The 17,031-nt window shown below is 40.1% G+C and overlaps 1 protein-coding gene across 2 annotated transcripts in view; it reads right to left on the bottom strand.

Annotated features, from left to right (window-relative positions):
* Positions 1-4,244: 4,244 nt before the first annotated feature.
* The window catches only part of LOC121440735 (sperm-associated antigen 6-like), a 52,770-nt gene continuing 39,983 nt past the window's right edge, over positions 4,245-17,031 (bottom strand). For both annotated transcript variants that reach the window (XM_041641580.1, XM_041641579.1), the window contains 4 exons: positions 14,572-14,763; positions 11,688-11,804; positions 9,016-9,161; positions 4,245-4,579 (listed from right to left, as the gene is read on the bottom strand). In XM_041641580.1, the coding sequence (XP_041497514.1) occupies positions 4,510-4,579; positions 9,016-9,161; positions 11,688-11,804; positions 14,572-14,763 (525 nt within the window). In that variant the 3' untranslated portion in view covers positions 4,245-4,509. The remainder of the gene's footprint in view (positions 4,580-9,015; positions 9,162-11,687; positions 11,805-14,571; positions 14,764-17,031) is intronic.

Below are 17,031 nucleotides of genomic sequence, written 5' to 3'. Positions count from 1 at the left end.
CGCTTAGAGCATAGAAGTTTGGGGTTTTCATGTGGATCTTGGTCTCCTTGAAACCGTTGTGGTCCCTTCTACACTACAGTACTTCAGAAGACTAAAGCCTCAGAACATGAAGAGACTTGAAAGACCGCAGTGAGAAAATTGTCTCTGCCTAACGCAGTCAGAGACCAGAAGCCCTGACTCTCAGCCAAGCCTCTGTCCCTGAGGCTGCAGGCTGGCTGCAGTGCTGGAGATATTGAGAACTGAAGAGAACAGAGCCGCAACACTTGTATGGTTGGTTTCCACTGTGCACGCCACAGAAATATGTAAAATGGCGAACTCATTATAGGTCAGAATCATTCCCAAGCAGCTGAACATCTTTATATCCAGTATACTTTGAACATTTACCATCAGTAATGTATACATTTTATATTTTAGAAAATTTTTGCTAGGAATGTGTTACCAATAAATTCTATGCATGGAGAAACTAACAGGCTTTGTTTAATGTGTAGGTATTTGTACTAGAGCATCTTATGATGGTGCTATATTAATATTCTTGATCCAGCATTCAGTTAAAATTACTAGAGAAATAGTATCATACTAAAAGGAACTCAGAAATGCTTATTTTTATACTGACCCCTAAATTAATTACTGAGGAAATATTTTCCCCTAAACCCATTTATATAGATAAATAGTGAAAACTCTGTGATCTCTAAAACAAAGAAACTACTGTGTCTCTGGGAATCGTATTTAAAATCCTTGAATAACATGGATCCATTTTCCCCAATTTTTTTCTAACTGTACAAGGCTAAGGAAGCCATTTGAAGTTCGACTAACTGCTTAATGGATTCTTTCCCGGGTTCTGGGATCTGGAGAGGTTTTGCTTCCCTTCTCTCCCTCCCCTTGTCACGCCATCACGGGCATTTACAAAGCGCTATGCTCTTTAAAGCAGCTCCTCTTGTTAGACCAACTGTGTAGCCCCAGGACTAATCAAACACAAGACGATGTGTTCATGTTTTTTACCAACATCCAATTTTAAAACTCAAAAGACTCTGAAGCAATTGGCAAATACAAGCGTTATAGACGTGTCACTTGGTCCTGTCAATCTCTGAAAAAGTAACTGCAAATTAGGTTTTCTAAACGACAAATTTAATGGCCAAATAAGCCCCAACATTTGCTAGCACCTGTCTTAAAGGGATGGTTACAGAAAAGTCTTCATCCTTTCAAGGTCAATTTCTAAACTTGACTTCTTAGGGATGGCCTTTGGGGTTTGAAGACAGGGTTAATGTTAAGCAGGGCTTCATTTCTAGCAACAAGCAAACCTTTCATTCTTTAAGAGAAGGTTTTCATTGAGAAGAAAGGGTTAGAAAATCAGACCCATGTCCTATGAATATGAAGCTGTCAGTCGTTTTCACATACTGAAGTAAGTATGGCTGCTTTGTGTTCAGTGTCTTGTGGCTGTTTTACTCCACCTGGGAAAGCGTGTGTGTGTGTGTGTGTGTGTGTGTGTGTGTGTGTGTGTGTGTTAGAAAACTGCATGAGGGCAGGAAATGGAGCTTTGCTTTATCACAAATCATTGGACTTAAACCCCACTTGCCTAACTAAGCATGAGGACTGGGAGACACTACATAATTTTGTCCCTCAGATCTCCCATGAAGCGTAGCAATGATATAGAATGAAAGAGTTACAACACAGCTACCTGCTTCAAGTTAGGTTGTTTTCATAAGTATCCTAAGAGAAAGACGAAGGCTTATCACCCTTCCTCCCTGACAGACCAGTGCCTGGAACCCTGGCTTCACTATCCCTTTCAGAAAGGTCCTACTCATTTCATCTCTTCCCACACAGGTGGCACAGCTTCAGCTACAGAAACAAGCTGGCCAACTCTAGTCCCGAAGCCCTAACAGCAGATATCCCTCATATGTGAGGAATCCGAAAAAAAAAAGTTAAAATTTGAATAAACTGCAGGGACAGCAAGAGAGGGGTTAGTCTGCACAATTAGTACCAACAAAACTCAAATCAGGAGTGAAAATACCAGAGAATATCATCAATAACAGACATTACTTTTGCTTTAACACAAATAAAAGGATTTTTAATGCTATATTTAAAAAGTTTGATGTTGGTTAAAGTGTCTTGTAAAGAAACATTTCATACAGCTGGGTGTGGTGGCATACCCCTTAAAGTCAGTACTTCAAGGGCAGAGGTGAAAGACCTCTCAGAGATGGAGCCCAGCCTGGTCTACATTGTGAGTGCCAGGACAGCCAGCGATACATAATAGACAGAACCTGCCTCAAACAAAAGAAGAAACACAACTTAAAATTTCCTAATCACATCTGATCAAATTAGAAGCACCTGGCAGAACAGTATTATTTTATTCTTAGTGTAGTGGTCTGATAAAGATAAGATGACATAAGGGAAGACGTCAGCCACAAAGTAGAATGGTGATAGGAAGAAGCGAGGGGATCTCCACTCTACTATGGAAAGGATTTTATCCTAGCTAAATTCATTTTTGCTGCCGCCATCATGGTCATCTGAAAAACTGCTGTCATGGTTTTGTTGGTTTGTTTTTGTGTCAGACAGGCTCTTGCTCTGTCACACAGACTAGTCAAAAGCTTGAAATCCTGACACCATAGCTTCCCCAGTGCTGAGACTTTTTCAACACATGAAAAGTCTAATTAAGAATGATGAAGCCAGTCAGGGGTGACACACACCTTTAATTCTAGCACTTGGAATGTAGAGACAAGCAGATCTCTGTGAGTTCAAGGCCAGCCTGGTCTACAGAGTGAGTTCCAGGACAGAAAGGGCTACGCAGAGAAACTCTGTCCTGAAAAACAGAAAGAAAGAAAGAAAGAAAGAAAGAAAGAAAGAAAGGAGGAGGGAGGAAGGAAGGAAGGGAGGGAGGGGGGAGGGAGGGGGAGGGAAGGAGGAAGGGAGGAGGGAAGGAAAAGAAAGAGAAAGATGAAAGCTTTAATGTCCTCCAATCGTTAAATGGTTTTTATAGGAAAAACTGGTGGAGACACAAGAAAAGGAAAGGGAAGCTAAAAGATTGGGAATAAAAATGATGTTTTACTATGCAATGAGTCTAGGAAATTGCCACAAAGAATAAAATGGGCTATGAAAATATTAGGAAATGAAATCAGGAGTGGGGGTGTCATTGTCCATACAGGACCACGAGTTCAGTCCCAGCATACAACCACAAACAGGAAGCCACTAGGTGTTCCAGCGTGACAGCAGTGAAAAAGAGATGGGAAAGTGGTTGCTGGTTATGAAGAAGTTTTTAAATCTGTTTGGTGGTAGAAAATAAGGAATATGGAGGTAAACCCAGAAAAATATCCTGTGTAAATGGGTACTTTCATCCTAAGGAGACTAAACAACACAGGAGTTTGAGAAGAAATCATGAAACCAGGTTTTTAGGACTGGACCCACTGTAGCTTTGGGATTTTCTGGGATATCCTGTCCCTCTCTGTTCTTTGGGCCTCCGAGAAAATGCTCTTCTGGGCTCCATCAGCTCCAGCTATGCACAGGATCCACGGACATACACAGACAAACACTCACACATATAATAAGATTAATTAAAAAGAGAAATGTTCCATTAGGCCCAAAAACATAGGCATAACAACCAAGACTCCTAAATCCAAGCACAAGTTCCTAAGGCCAAGTAGGGAAAATTAAAAAAAAAAAAAAAAAGGCAATGCTATTTTTAATGTTTTTTTTTTTTTAAATCTGCTGGGGCCCCATTACAGCTTCTTAAATGAAATGCATTAAGCCTGAGCCTGCTGTTGTTCTGCTCAAATTAGACCTTAAATCCATGAATTTGAGGTGATTTCTGTGAATTCTGAAAATGGGAACCTGGGACAAGGGAATCCTGAAGACCCATCTCCCTTGTACGGGAATCACGATAAGACTCTCAGAGACAATGGAGAGCTTGCCATCGGAGTGCACGAAAAGGAAGGAACACTTCGTGTAGGGTGAGGAGAAAAGTGTTTCACAATAATAAGAGGTTTTCCTGAATGCTTAGGAAACCGGGCGGGTGGCTAGCTGCAGAGCTGTTGCATTAATTCAGAGCACGTAAGCAACCATGCATCGTACAAGCCCTGCATTTCTGTCACGACTTCTGTCTTCCCATGCTTCCCTCCTTATTTTCTGTGTAACTGCCCAGGTCCGTTTTCCTTAGCCACCCCCATGGGGAAATAACTAAGGGTTTCCAAAAAAGACATCTCATTTCTGTCTAGTCGGAAGGATGTGTGTGTGTGTGTTGTACTGTGTTTATGTGTTTTGTAGAAAAGTAAATACCTTAAAACCCTTCATTGCCTTTTATGCATATCTTCCTTTATGCATATCTCTACACATGCAAATGATTATAATTAGTTTTCCACACATTGTGGCTAATAATTTATAAAATATTACAAAATATAGAAAATATTAAAGGTATTTCACATTGAACAAAACTAAGCTGCACTAGTTCAAACATTTCAGAAAGATCTTTAACAGTTGTGCAGACTCTCCCGTGAATCTGAGTTTACAGATATACTTTGTTCAGTTAGTGAGCGGCTGATAGCTGTCCACCCTCTGCAGAAGTGTATCTGAGTATCCAGGAGAATAGTACCTGAAAAAGAAAATCTGCTATCAGACATATGGAAATTTTTCATACAGTAGGCACAAAATGGTCTACACAAAAACTTATTGAAATAACTTCTGGGGCTGGTGAGGTGGCTCAACCAATAAGGGCACATGTTGAGTCCATCCCTGGAGTCCACACAGTAGGAGGAGAGAACCAACCCTCCAGGTCTGACCTTCACATGCATATATGTGCACATATGTGTGCACACATAAACACATGGAAAATGTTTTGAAATAGATAATCATGGGTGAAACTTCACATATGTTCCTGTGAGGCTTATACATAATGTTAGAGCATGAGAAGAAAGAGAATCCTCCTCATAATGCATCATATTGCAAGGAGATATTGTCCAAGCACATTCCTTCAATCCAGTGGTAATATTTCAGAGACTTCCTTCTTACCATACCAAGTGAGTGAGGGTACTTCAGGATAATAGCTAATAAGTGTCTTCTGTACATTAGACCATACAGCCTATGATTGCTAATCAGTTTCTGAATTCCAATTACTTAGAAATTATGTCTTAAAATACAGCCTGATCAGAAACAGACATAATTTATGTTGAAAACAGTTGAAAAATGATTTATAAATACCCATTTTATATAAAATAGAAATTTAATCATCTTCATTGATTCTGGGACATATATAGTACAATACATTTACATTTCTAGACTTCTCAATTGAGTATCATAAAATACTTAGTATAAAGTCTTAAATATATGAATAGTGTATATAAACAGTGATATATTACGGAAAGAATTTTTATTTACATAAAAAAGCTAAATAAAACCTAGTAGGTATTCTAATGTAGAAATGGATTTAAAAATTGTACATGCTTCCACAATGTATCAGGTTAAGGTGGACAAACAGAGGTATATTTTAATAGTGTCTTTGTTCATAATGAAAGTCAAACAGAACACACACTACCTAAGAAGCTCTTTTAATTAATGGATGTTCTTCCTCCTGCACTCACATACGTATACACACAATTAAAAACTAAAATAAGACAAAATTTTAGCTGGGCGTGGTAGCACACACCTTTACTCCTACCAGGAAGTAATGACACGTGGATTTCTGTGAATTTGAGACCAGTCTAGTCCACATAGAAAGTTCCAGACCAGCCAAGACTACACATGTTAAGACCTTGATTCTGTCTCAAAAAAAATTATCATCAAAAAATGAAAAAGGCCACCTAATCTAGAAAAATCCATTTGAAACTGGGTTTGCAGTTCTGGCATTGCAGAACTGTCCATTGTCTCCCTCCCTGAGTCTGAGTTAGTGCAGATGTTAAGACTGGTCCTGCTTTTGCTGGCATCTCATAAATGTGTCAGCACCAGACAGGTAGCTTTTATAGAAATGTTAGGAGGCAGGACTTTAAAATCTTTAAAATGTGCTGCTTAAAATGATAGGCACTAGTCTGAAGAACACTAGAAATATGGCTACTATGTTTAAGAAACTAAATTTTTAAAATTTAACTTCAGAACTGACAAATCAACTATAGGAAAACACAAAAAATGAGTTTGGAATCATTTGTGACTCTTCTTTTTCCAATGTAAGCTTTATATGATCTGAATTTAACCTAAATATTTCCAGTGAAATTTACTACCTGAATTAAGATATGCTAGAAGTAACAAAATACACAAATGTAAAATAACTCACTAATTTTATATTGATTACTAGTTGAAATTATATGGTTTAGATATTTGGGTTGTTTGTTTAAAAAAATCATCAAAATTTATTTACCATTTCATTTTACTTTCTTAAATGTGACTACCAGAAAACTAGAAATTATAGATGTGGCTCTTACTATATTATTACTGGCCATTGTTATTTTAAGAGTCTCAGTAGACCAGTTAGGATGTGCAGATCACTCTTGAGGCTTTGCTAGATTCACTTCCAAGCTTACTGTCATTGCCATTTTTCCTTCCCCAAAGACCTCTGAGACTTCACTGTCCCTAGGACTCCCCGTCAAGAAAACGTGCTCAAACATACCCACACTCCTTCACCAGCAGAGCGGGGGCAGCATTGCCCCCTTCTCATGACTACATACTGACCTCGCAAGTGTCTCAAAATATAGACCCAGAAATAAGCAGATCAAGTTACGTATTTCCTGTGAGAAAGCCTCATCCCAGCTACTATGGTGCTAAGGATTCAAAAGCAGCTCCCTATTAGGAAAAACTATATAATTCCGGCTCAGCCATGAAAGGCATTTTAAATATAACAGAATAATTTTATTTTATATTTGCTTGCTAGATATTTATCATCAAAAAATAGCAAAAATAAGGAACAAAACACTACTATATAGTATCTGTAATATGATTATAAAATTAAATTTTATTTGCCTAATAAATCTACTTAATCTCAAGAGGAAAAAAAAATGAGAATAGAGATACTCCAAAAGGGACAATGAGAAATTCTGACTGAAGTCTTACTAATACAAGCCCTTTGACGATCATGTCATTTAATTCTAATGTTATGAAATATAGGTAATAATATTTACAAATACAGAAATTCTAGTTTAAAGAATTTAAATAATTGTCTTTAAGGTCACACAGTAAATAATTAGAACTGAGATAGGCACCTTGGTCTATCCAGACACATGACCTGAGCTATCATCAAAGAGCCATAGAAAAAAACCAGTGCGAAATTCCTTCATTCCTTCTAGCTATCAGTCACTGTGACTCTAACCTAGCTCAGGTGGCCTTTAATCCCAGGGTAAGCAAATCAACCTTTCTGCAGGCCACAAGGAATTTGGATGACTCTAGTCTTGGCCTTGGGGCTTGGATCTGGTGCCTTACTGGTAAATTGCTGGAACTGTCCCCACAACACATGTGCCCCAAGGCTCCTGTCCTGAGAGTGGGCAGAGATCCAGAAGGCGAGTTCAGAGCATGCCCTGTGGCCAGGGAGTGGAGCAGACCTAGAGCACAGGTCCTTCGAGAGCCTGTCCAGAGCGCTTTCCTCCTATAACACCCACTTGTGCTAGAAATTAAAATTAAAATTGGAAGGAACTATGAAATGACTATCAGGCTGATGTTGTCATAAAAATAATTAGTCCTAAAACAGTTGTCACCCACTGAGTTTTGAAAAATAGGTACCTGTAAAAATGAAACCATTTTGAAATTATATTTGTCTATTTTCACAGTGCTTTAAAGATGTTCATTAATATGATTTTAGAGCACCTAATGCTTTTTTAAAAACCAGAAAACTGAAAAGTTTGGCTAGCCAAAATCCTCATGAAAATAAGATGGTTTTTAAAATGAAATTTCAGCTGGGCATGGTAGTACACGCCTTTAATTCCATTACTGCAGCAGAGGCAGGTGGATCTCTGGGAGCTTACGGCCAGTTTGATCTACAGAGCCAGTTCCAGGAAAGCCAGAGCTACTCAGAGGAATCCTGTCTCAAAAACCATAATAATAATAATAATAATTGGAACATCAAAGCATAGAATTTAAGGATTTAAATTTTTAAGTATTTTGACAAAGCACCTAATTAAATTCTATGACAGTTTTTTTTTTAATTTCCACTATTTCTTAGTTAAACTGTACCTAGAAAGGGAAAAAGAATAAATTTTTTTCAAAAAAAAGCAACAGATCATTCTGTTCTGGAGATCTTTAGCTTCCCTTTTGTTTTCTCTATTTTTATTTTATTTTGTTTCTCTCTCTCTCTCTCTCTTTTTTTTTTTTTTTTGGTTTTTTGAGACAGGGTTTCTCTGTAGCTTTGGTGCCCGTCCCTGAACTAGCTCTTGTAGACCAGGCTGGCCTCGAACTCCCAGAGATCCGCCTGCCTCTGCCTCCCGAGTGCTGGGATTAAAGGCATGCACCACCACTGCCCGGCTTTATTTTGTTTCTTAAAACACTGAATTGAAAACTATTTTCAGAATTGCTTCATTTGGGAGGGGGGAGGTAGGTGGGGTTTTTTGTTGTTGTTGTTGTTTTGTTTTGTTTTGTTTTGTCTTGTCTTGCCTTGCCTTGCCTTGGTTTGGTTTGGTTTGGTTTTTCAAGACAGGGTTTCTCTGTGTAACAGTTCTAGTTATCCTGGAACTCATTTTGTAGACCAGGCTGGCCTCGAACTCACTGAAATCCACCTGTTTATGCCTCTCAAGTGTTGAGATTAAAGGCGCATGCCAACACTGCCTGGCTCATTTTGTGGTTTTACAAGTATTTTGTTATATAGCTTTTTATTATTTGTGTATTTTATATATGCTATGGCATACTACTACTTTGATATCATATATTAATATATTAATAGTTTCAAAACAGGCTTATTGGAATTGTTTCAAGCTCCCATCAGCCTCTCAAGAGTGCGTAACTTGGACTGGAGAGACAGCCCAAAATCTACATTTTGGCATTGATATAAAAACTATATTTGAAAACAAAGAACAAAAGTTATGTAATATTGAACTACTTAAAGTCCATTTCCCTCACCTTACTATCTCCTCTGGGTAGCAGTTGTTAATATTGTTGATGTATTCTTGGAGGAGGGAACCAGGTTCCGCCTTTATCTCTTGGATCTTCTTAAGTCCACCGCTTGTTACAAAAAGCCGGCGGGCTTTGCTGTCATGAGGCAGCACCTTAGACAGAGAAACAGATAAAAACATCATCTTTACTTTTCCAAGTTAGGTTGTTTATCTTTAAAAGCAATATTATATCAGAAGTAATGCAGAAGAGAATTTATGTTTAGTATGTCACCTATAAAATAAAGGGCTGGAAGTGAAATGTATTCTTTTCGAATTACTTTAACCTTCATGTTATTGGACAGAATAGAGCAGTGAAATGAGCAAAGCTGGCCGATCCACTCACACCGAAAGCGTGAATCTGAGGTCTCCGCTATCGAAAACAGTGAAGCCAAGCTCCTTAGCAAGGCGGGGGGAGGGAGGGGGGTCCTCTGTCATCATCTCTTAAATGCATCTCCAGAAAATCAGAGTGTGCACGCTATGTCACCAGCTGTATTTCCCAATGGGGAAACGTCCCCTTGCTGCTTAACTCTCTCTCATTGTTTAATACTCGCTCCCATTTTACTTCCTTTAAGGAAATGCAGGTTGGGTATGGTAGCATACACCTGTCTCAGCAGGCAAAGTCCAGAGGATCATGAACTGTGCAGATTATGAACTGGAGATCAACCTAGGCTATACAATGAAACCTGTCTTTGAAAAACTAAGGTAGTTCAATGATAAGAATATTTGGCAATCATGCACAAGTCCCTGGGTTTGGTCCTCAGCACCAGAGACAGAGATGAGAGATAAAGGAAGAAGGGAAGGGAGAGGAAGGAGGTGGTGGCCTGGTTTACAATAGCACTAAAACTGACTATCCAACCGAGTTTGTCTTCTTCCATTAACTGGGGAAAATTTAGCTGGCTTTAAACATGTGAATGCTTGCTTTCTTGTTAGTTTGTTTATTATTGTGGGGGGGGCACATGTGCCACAACATGCCTGTGCACCTCAGAGAACAACCCCGTAGAATTGCTTCTCTCTTTCCGCCTTCACACAGGCTCCAGGGATTGAACTCAGGTCAAGCCTGGCTGGCAAATGTGGATACTTGCTCACCAGCCCCAATGTGGGGTGCTGTTTTAACGTCTATCAATTTGTGCTGTGGGGTGCTCATGCCGTAGCACACTCGTGGGAGTCAGAAAATGACTCTTTCCGTTCACGAGGTGGGCTCCGGATTACACTCAGATCGTCAGGTCTGGCGGAAGCACCTTTGCCTGCTGAGCCATGACACTGGGCCCAAATGTCCTGTTTCTTAAAAACAGAATTTTGCTTGGTTTTGTTTTCATTTTTTTTTTTTTTGGTATTTTTAGTACCTTAGCTTGAATTAAGCTCTAACCATATGCTATCTCATAACCTCTACAACAGTATCTTGAGTAAGCACTCTCGCTCCTGTCTTACGTGTAATAATCTCCAGTTTAGAGAGGTCAGAGCTCTCCTAGGGGGGTAGAGCTGTAACCGGGGACATGATTCAGTGGCAGAGCCAACTGCTGTGTGTGTCCTTCGGTGCCGAGCCCAGCTCCAAACACAAACCAAAAGAGATAAAGAGACAGAACTGAGCCTAAACACATAAACACTCTGGCGCATGACTTATGCAAATGACATTTTCTTTCTTTCTTGTTTGTTTTGTTTGCTTGCTGCTTATTTTTGAGGTGGGTCTTACTTTTTACCCCTGGCTGGTCTGGAAATCTCTGTACAGATCAGGCTGGCCTCAAATTCCAGACAACCTCCTGCCTCTGCCTCAACCTACATGGTAATAATTTATTTTTTAATGTGTATGGTGTTTGGTCTGTATTTAATTCTGTGAACCATGTGCGTGTGAAGACCAGAAGAAGCCATAGATACTCTGATAATTGAGTTAGAGACACTTAGGAGTTGCTGTGTGGGTGCTGGGAATCAAAGCCAAGTCCTCTGGAAGAGCAGTCAGTATTCTTAACGACTGAGTCTTCTCTCCAGCCCCTGCAGACCCTATATTTTAATCCAAATATGCTGAGCTCAGTTTCCCCAGTTCCCAACAGCTGAGGGGCACCGTCCTGACCGTCAATGGCCATAACACAGTCATTCTCTTCGGTCCTTGCTGTCAGAATCCGCCTTGGTGGCTGTGCACTTCTGCAGCTTGACCTTTCTATACTGCTATCAATCTGCAATGATCTATGAAATATGACAGTTACATTTGTTTACACTGTTCATCAGAAGACACTGTGCACCAAATGACTGAGGGTATCTCAGCACGTACAGTGTTTCAAAGATCTTTCTCTTTCTCGTTCTGAAGATGTTTGCTATGTTCCTAGACTAAAAGTGAGACTAAGGGACATAGGAAATTACTAAAAGGTAAGTTTCAGCAAAATCATCTATATTATAAGGCATTGGCATAATACCACCTTTTTATACTGTTTAAGAAGACACCACAGGGCTTGAGAACTGCATGAAGAAGGATGCAGAATTTCATTCATCTGTGAGTTTTAGTAACCTATGTTACCTGTGTCAATTGAGATTGAGGAGAGTTGAGACCTAAATAGTAAAACCCAGGCCAAATTTTACAGAAGCAGAAAAACAATTTCACAAATCATTTCCTTTTCTTCCCCGTTTCCAGGCTGTGATAGCATTTCCTACCTTGCTGAACTGTCCGGCCACATACTTCAGGATATTGGGAGGTGCATCATAGAGAAACGGCTCGAGGGCTGGGAGGTAGGTGCATTTCTGTATGATATTCTTTATGGCCCTTTTACTCTAGTGAAATACAAAGCAGAATGCATACAAAGCTTGGCGATTCATGTCTCATATTCCTGAATTTCGAAAATGAAATCAGTTTCTTGCAGTTATTTCATTTGTAAAGAGTTTTCTGAAGACCTTCACAGCTGAGCCATTTCCTCAGCCCTGTAGATCCTGTTTTAAGTCAGATATGCAGGGTACAGTTTCCCAAGTTCCCAACAGCTGAGGAACTGTTGGGACTGGCTTTGTTGTCACTTTTATCAGTTGTCTTCTGTTAAACTTGAAACCATGCAGAGTGGCTGAGCTCTTAAATACATATCACAGCCCGTCAAAATGGTATTGTATTCGGCAGAACTGTTATAATCTCTGTGCTATCAGTGAATGATCTCTTGAATTTTAGGTTTTCTTTAGAGATCCAGACTAAGAAGTCTTACACATCCTCATCTCCTTTTGAACAAAACCATTGCTCCATCTGTTAAACAGTAGTGTGGATTAGGACTAAACCCCCAGCTTCTAACTCACCTGATTATACCGTTCCTTTGTAAACCATCTTCAGACCATGATGACCTTAGCAGACCAAGAAATTTAACTTAACTACCATTGCTGACAAGGTTAAAATAACTATAATAGCACAGATTATATCAATTGCACCTCACCGACAGCCCTACCCTAACTCTGATCATTCAAGTTGATGATGTACAATCAAGTCATTAGTCAAGAGTTCTAAAAAGCAATCTAATGACCTCAGAAGCTCATGGAACTTTCTATTCTCAATCTGAAAGATATACACTTAGTTTATAACTATTCTTTAAGGTAGGAATAGATATTATGATAATAATCAACATAGTATTATTAATAATAATTACATGTCTAGCATGAAAGAAACATTAGTTAGTTAAGGTTTTGCTTACTTGCCTAATCTGAGCTGTAATAATCAACAGACAAAGGACCCAGTTTAAGAATGAGCAGGGCTGGAGATGCAGCTCAGTGGCAGAGGCTTGCCTAACATGTGCAAGGCCCTGAGACTGATGCCCACCACTACAAAAAATATTTTAATAATAAAATGAATAAAGGGTCAAAGAATACACAGAAACAGCCAGAGCATATATGAAAATATTTTCAGCACTATGGGCCATTAGGCAAATCAAACGAACACTTTAGGATAGCTTCAGTAAAAATAGAATGAAGGAGTAAAATGCATTCACAAGAATGTGCAAACTTGGAACCTCCTACACTGCTGGTGAAGGTAAGGCAGTGCGATTGTGTAAGAAAATGGTCCAATAGCTCTCAAAATCTTAGAGCATTTCCAGCGGCCCAGAGATTTCACCTATGGAAACAAACCCAAAAGAAATGCAGACATGTGTCCAGCTGGAGACAGCCTCAGCAGGAAAAGGTGCATGCTGCTCAAACCCAGCCCAGATGGAAGGAAAGAACCAGCTCCAAAGAACTGGCCTCTGACCTCCACATTCAGCCACGACACACACGTCCATGCGTATACATCATGTACAATCATACATATGAACACCCATGTAGAGATATTTTGTTTATGATTTAACAAATACAGCTGAGAGATGAGGGAAGCAATGCAGCCAGCCACTAGAGAGATATAAAAGGGGAAACGTAGTGATGTTTTGCTTGTGTTTTAACAAATAAAGCTTTCCTGAAGATCAGAGTACAGAGCTCTACTAGAGGCCAGGGAGTGGTGCACACACCTTTAATCCCAGGACTCGGGAGACAGAGGCAGAGGGATCTCTGTGAGTTAAAGGCCACCCTGGGCTACACGAGATGGAATCCCAGCACTTGGGACCCGACACCTGTAATCCCAGCACTTGGGACCCCACACCTGTGATCCCAGCACTAGGGAGGTGGAGAGAGAAGGGATATGACTGGGCAGAGAGAGGAATATAAGGCAGGAGGGGACAGGAGCAGTTGCAGTCTGAGGTTTGGTAGAGACTGTTGCAGCTCAAGGATGTACCCTGAGATACCGTCTGAAGCAGCCTGAGACCAGGATCGCCCCTTTGGTCTCAGCATTGGTGGAGGTAAAAGGTCTCTCTAGTGACTGGTTGCACTGCTTCTCTGATCTCTCAGCATTATTGTTAAATCATAAACAAAATATCACTACACACATACACGTATACATGTACTAAAGAAAAATTTTTTAATTAAAAAATACATCCACATGGAAACATATGGAAATATCTAAGGAGCTGAAACACCCCAGAGTCCATCAACTGGTGAATGGATAAAGAATGGAATATTTATTATCTAGCAGTAAGGAGGAACACAGGGCTGATACACACGACACAGAAGAATCTCAGACATCCTTGAAGTTAGGAGGAGCAAATTATAGCTTCAAGAATATTCCCTTATTGGTTATATCTTTGAAAAGCAACTTAAATTATTTTTGACTTTGTTTCTTAAAGCAAAAGAGATAAAGTACTCCCCAGAGAATCTAAATTCAAAAATTCTGTTATTATTTCATTCCTATTTCATAGAAAATGTCAACAGCAATAAAGAGTGCAAAAACTTGACATTCGCTTTACAACCAAGTTTTTATCTGTACAAAAGTTTCTTGAAAATTTATCCCTAACTGTGGAGACAGTTTTTCAACGAACTGTGGAGACAGTTTTCAAAGACAGGTTACCCATTCATCTGACAGATTTGCATTTCCTGACTCAGAAAAGCAACACAGTCCACCAGAAAAATCAAAATATTTAAACCACATATTTTAAAGACTAGTCTGCATCTACGCAATCGCCCCAAGCCTGTTCAGAGCAACACTCACTTTGACCTGCAGGTCCTCAGAGCTCTCTGATGACATGTACAAAGCCAGCAGCACCGGCAATACGTTGGTGATAGCAACGGCCCTCGCGTGCTCCGGAGTGTGTCTCCCAACCTGCCCTAGAGCCCAGGCAGCCGCAGCTTTAATGTGATCTTCAGGCTCCTCTGACAGGCAGGCTGACAGCTGGGGCACACCCTGCAGGGGGATCAAAAGAGCAAGAATTCTAAATCTAGAGCGGGATTAAAGAGTTCTCCATGTCTTTCTGGCATTAGAAGAAATCATTTCAGCCTTGATCTCTTTTTTTTCTCCTAAATGGTTCAATAAATGTGCACATCACAAGGGTGGTCATTTCTTAAGTCAATAAAATGACTAGAACTAAATTGCCTTAATTACCTGTAACAATCCAACTTAAATAAGAATGTCTCTACCAGCTTCTACCCCCTAATAGAGGGACATTCAAGCAAACAACAGAGATGCCTCAGACCGGGCAAGACCAGATTCCATGGTGACAAACTTAAAATTTATTTTCCTTTGTTTAAAAAGTTAAGACTGAGGATCGCCCTCGGTTCAACCCTCAGCAACATACGCACTCCAACTATGGTAATCTAGAGTAAAATAACCACAACAAACTAAGACTCAAACGAGTATGAGCAAGAATCCACTCTAAGTACCTTTTACATGGAACCCCCCACTAATATCGTTCCTGAAGTACACACACTTTTCCAGTAGTCTTGGCCATTTATAACGCAGTTCTGTTACCTTCACCGGCTGACCAGGACCAGGTCGCTTTGGTTACACAGGTGCAAATGTGTACATTTTTCACTTAGACTCTAATTTTGGTTAAGCAATAAAAAGACCATCAAAAGGCCTCAAAAATCAGTTTATAGACCTAAGGAAGAATCAAATAAACATATCAAATTTTAATTTCAGATTTTGTAGAGGCATAATTGTAACTAGTTTGAGACAATAGTAATCATTTCAAATTTAGTACTGCAAGAACTGGTATCACACGTTGATGCTGTGTGGCAAAGGCCAAGACCATCACACTGCCTTCCCCGTGGCCTTTTAATCTGCTTTTCCTTATCTTTTTTCTTTCTTTTTGCCCCTTTTGAATCAGTTTGGTGAAATTTATCATGTTTCCTTATCTGTCCCGTTCAAAGTACAAAACTGGTGTGTCCAAAATACAAAAAGTCAGACCTGCGAAGGATGGAGTATCCTTGTAAAGAGCCCATGGTTGTAGAACACAAGCTTGAGGGAGTGGGGAGTAGAAAGAGGAATAGCAGATGGCCCTCGTAGCCTGTCCCAACAACTGTGAAAACTCAGATGAGACCCGGGGCATAAATGTGCCACAAATGGTAGACATTATTAACTGGTTCCTTCAGAGACAAGGAGAAAATGCCTCACTGCTGTGTGGTTTGCTTCAGACACTGGGAGAGACTGGCAGCAGAGCTCTGCCAAAGAAGGGGACAGTGTCCTGGCCAGACGCTAAAGGATGCAGAGGATGCTCAGGCAACTGCCACTGCCCTTCATCATTCTGATGGGGTATCTTGCTGACAAAGGAGCCGAGCATCAGAACCCAGACACAGACATCCCTAACGACCCCTCCCAAAGCACCGGGACTGCACTAGCCATTGCTACAGTCTGGAGTGACAGAACAAAAGAAAGGCAGGAGGAGAGCTCAGTACTGCAGAACGTCACTGTGGAATAGGCAGAAAATCGAGATATAGGGCTCCTTTGTATTCTGAGGATAAGCAAGTGAAGAAAGATTCCCATTTCTGTTTAACAAAAAGGAGCAGGTTTTCTACAGCGATAAGAGCCCTACCCCCTAGAGGGCTGTCACACACAGTGTGAGCACATGGTGTTTGAAGGGCTCCTCAGGAAATCGATATCTATATACTAACATAGTTTGTGAGCACCTACTATGGGCCAAGGCTGACTACAGGGTGGATTCATACAAAGCTGTAATTGAGAACATGAAGCAACAAAAATACTGCCGTCTGCTGTGCCCTCTGTCTAAATGACTATGCCTGAAAGAGAGATAGCCAGCACTGTCTCCTTATCCAAATGCCAGGAGCAGGAGGAATACACAGGCCTTCGTGAGGTGCAATGAATTGATAAATGGGCAAATCACTTCATGATGTTTTTACTATAGTGTGGTTTTGCATGTGTGCACAATTAATCCTTCAAGATATGTGTATTATACATAATGTATTATATAAAGACAGATTACAGTGATGCTCCAAAAAGTTGATATTAGATACGGAAAACTGTACATTCCCTGTAACTTCACACCTTTTGTCAAAGATCCTCCTGGAAAACAAACCAATGAACACAGACATTAGCAGTGAACAACTGAACGCATTTCGGCAATTCTTTCACTGTGCCCAGTTACATTTCCTATTTGGTGGCAGCCTATGGCTGTCTCGGACTGTCCTACCACAATGTTAGGAGAAATGAAGCAAG

This window comes from Microtus oregoni, unplaced genomic scaffold (assembly GCF_018167655.1).
Source record: "Microtus oregoni isolate MIOR12 unplaced genomic scaffold, Mior012 000070F_ref0000104, whole genome shotgun sequence".
NCBI lineage: Eukaryota > Metazoa > Chordata > Mammalia > Rodentia > Cricetidae > Microtus > Microtus oregoni.
This window is presented reverse-complemented; position numbering and strand designations above follow the sequence as displayed.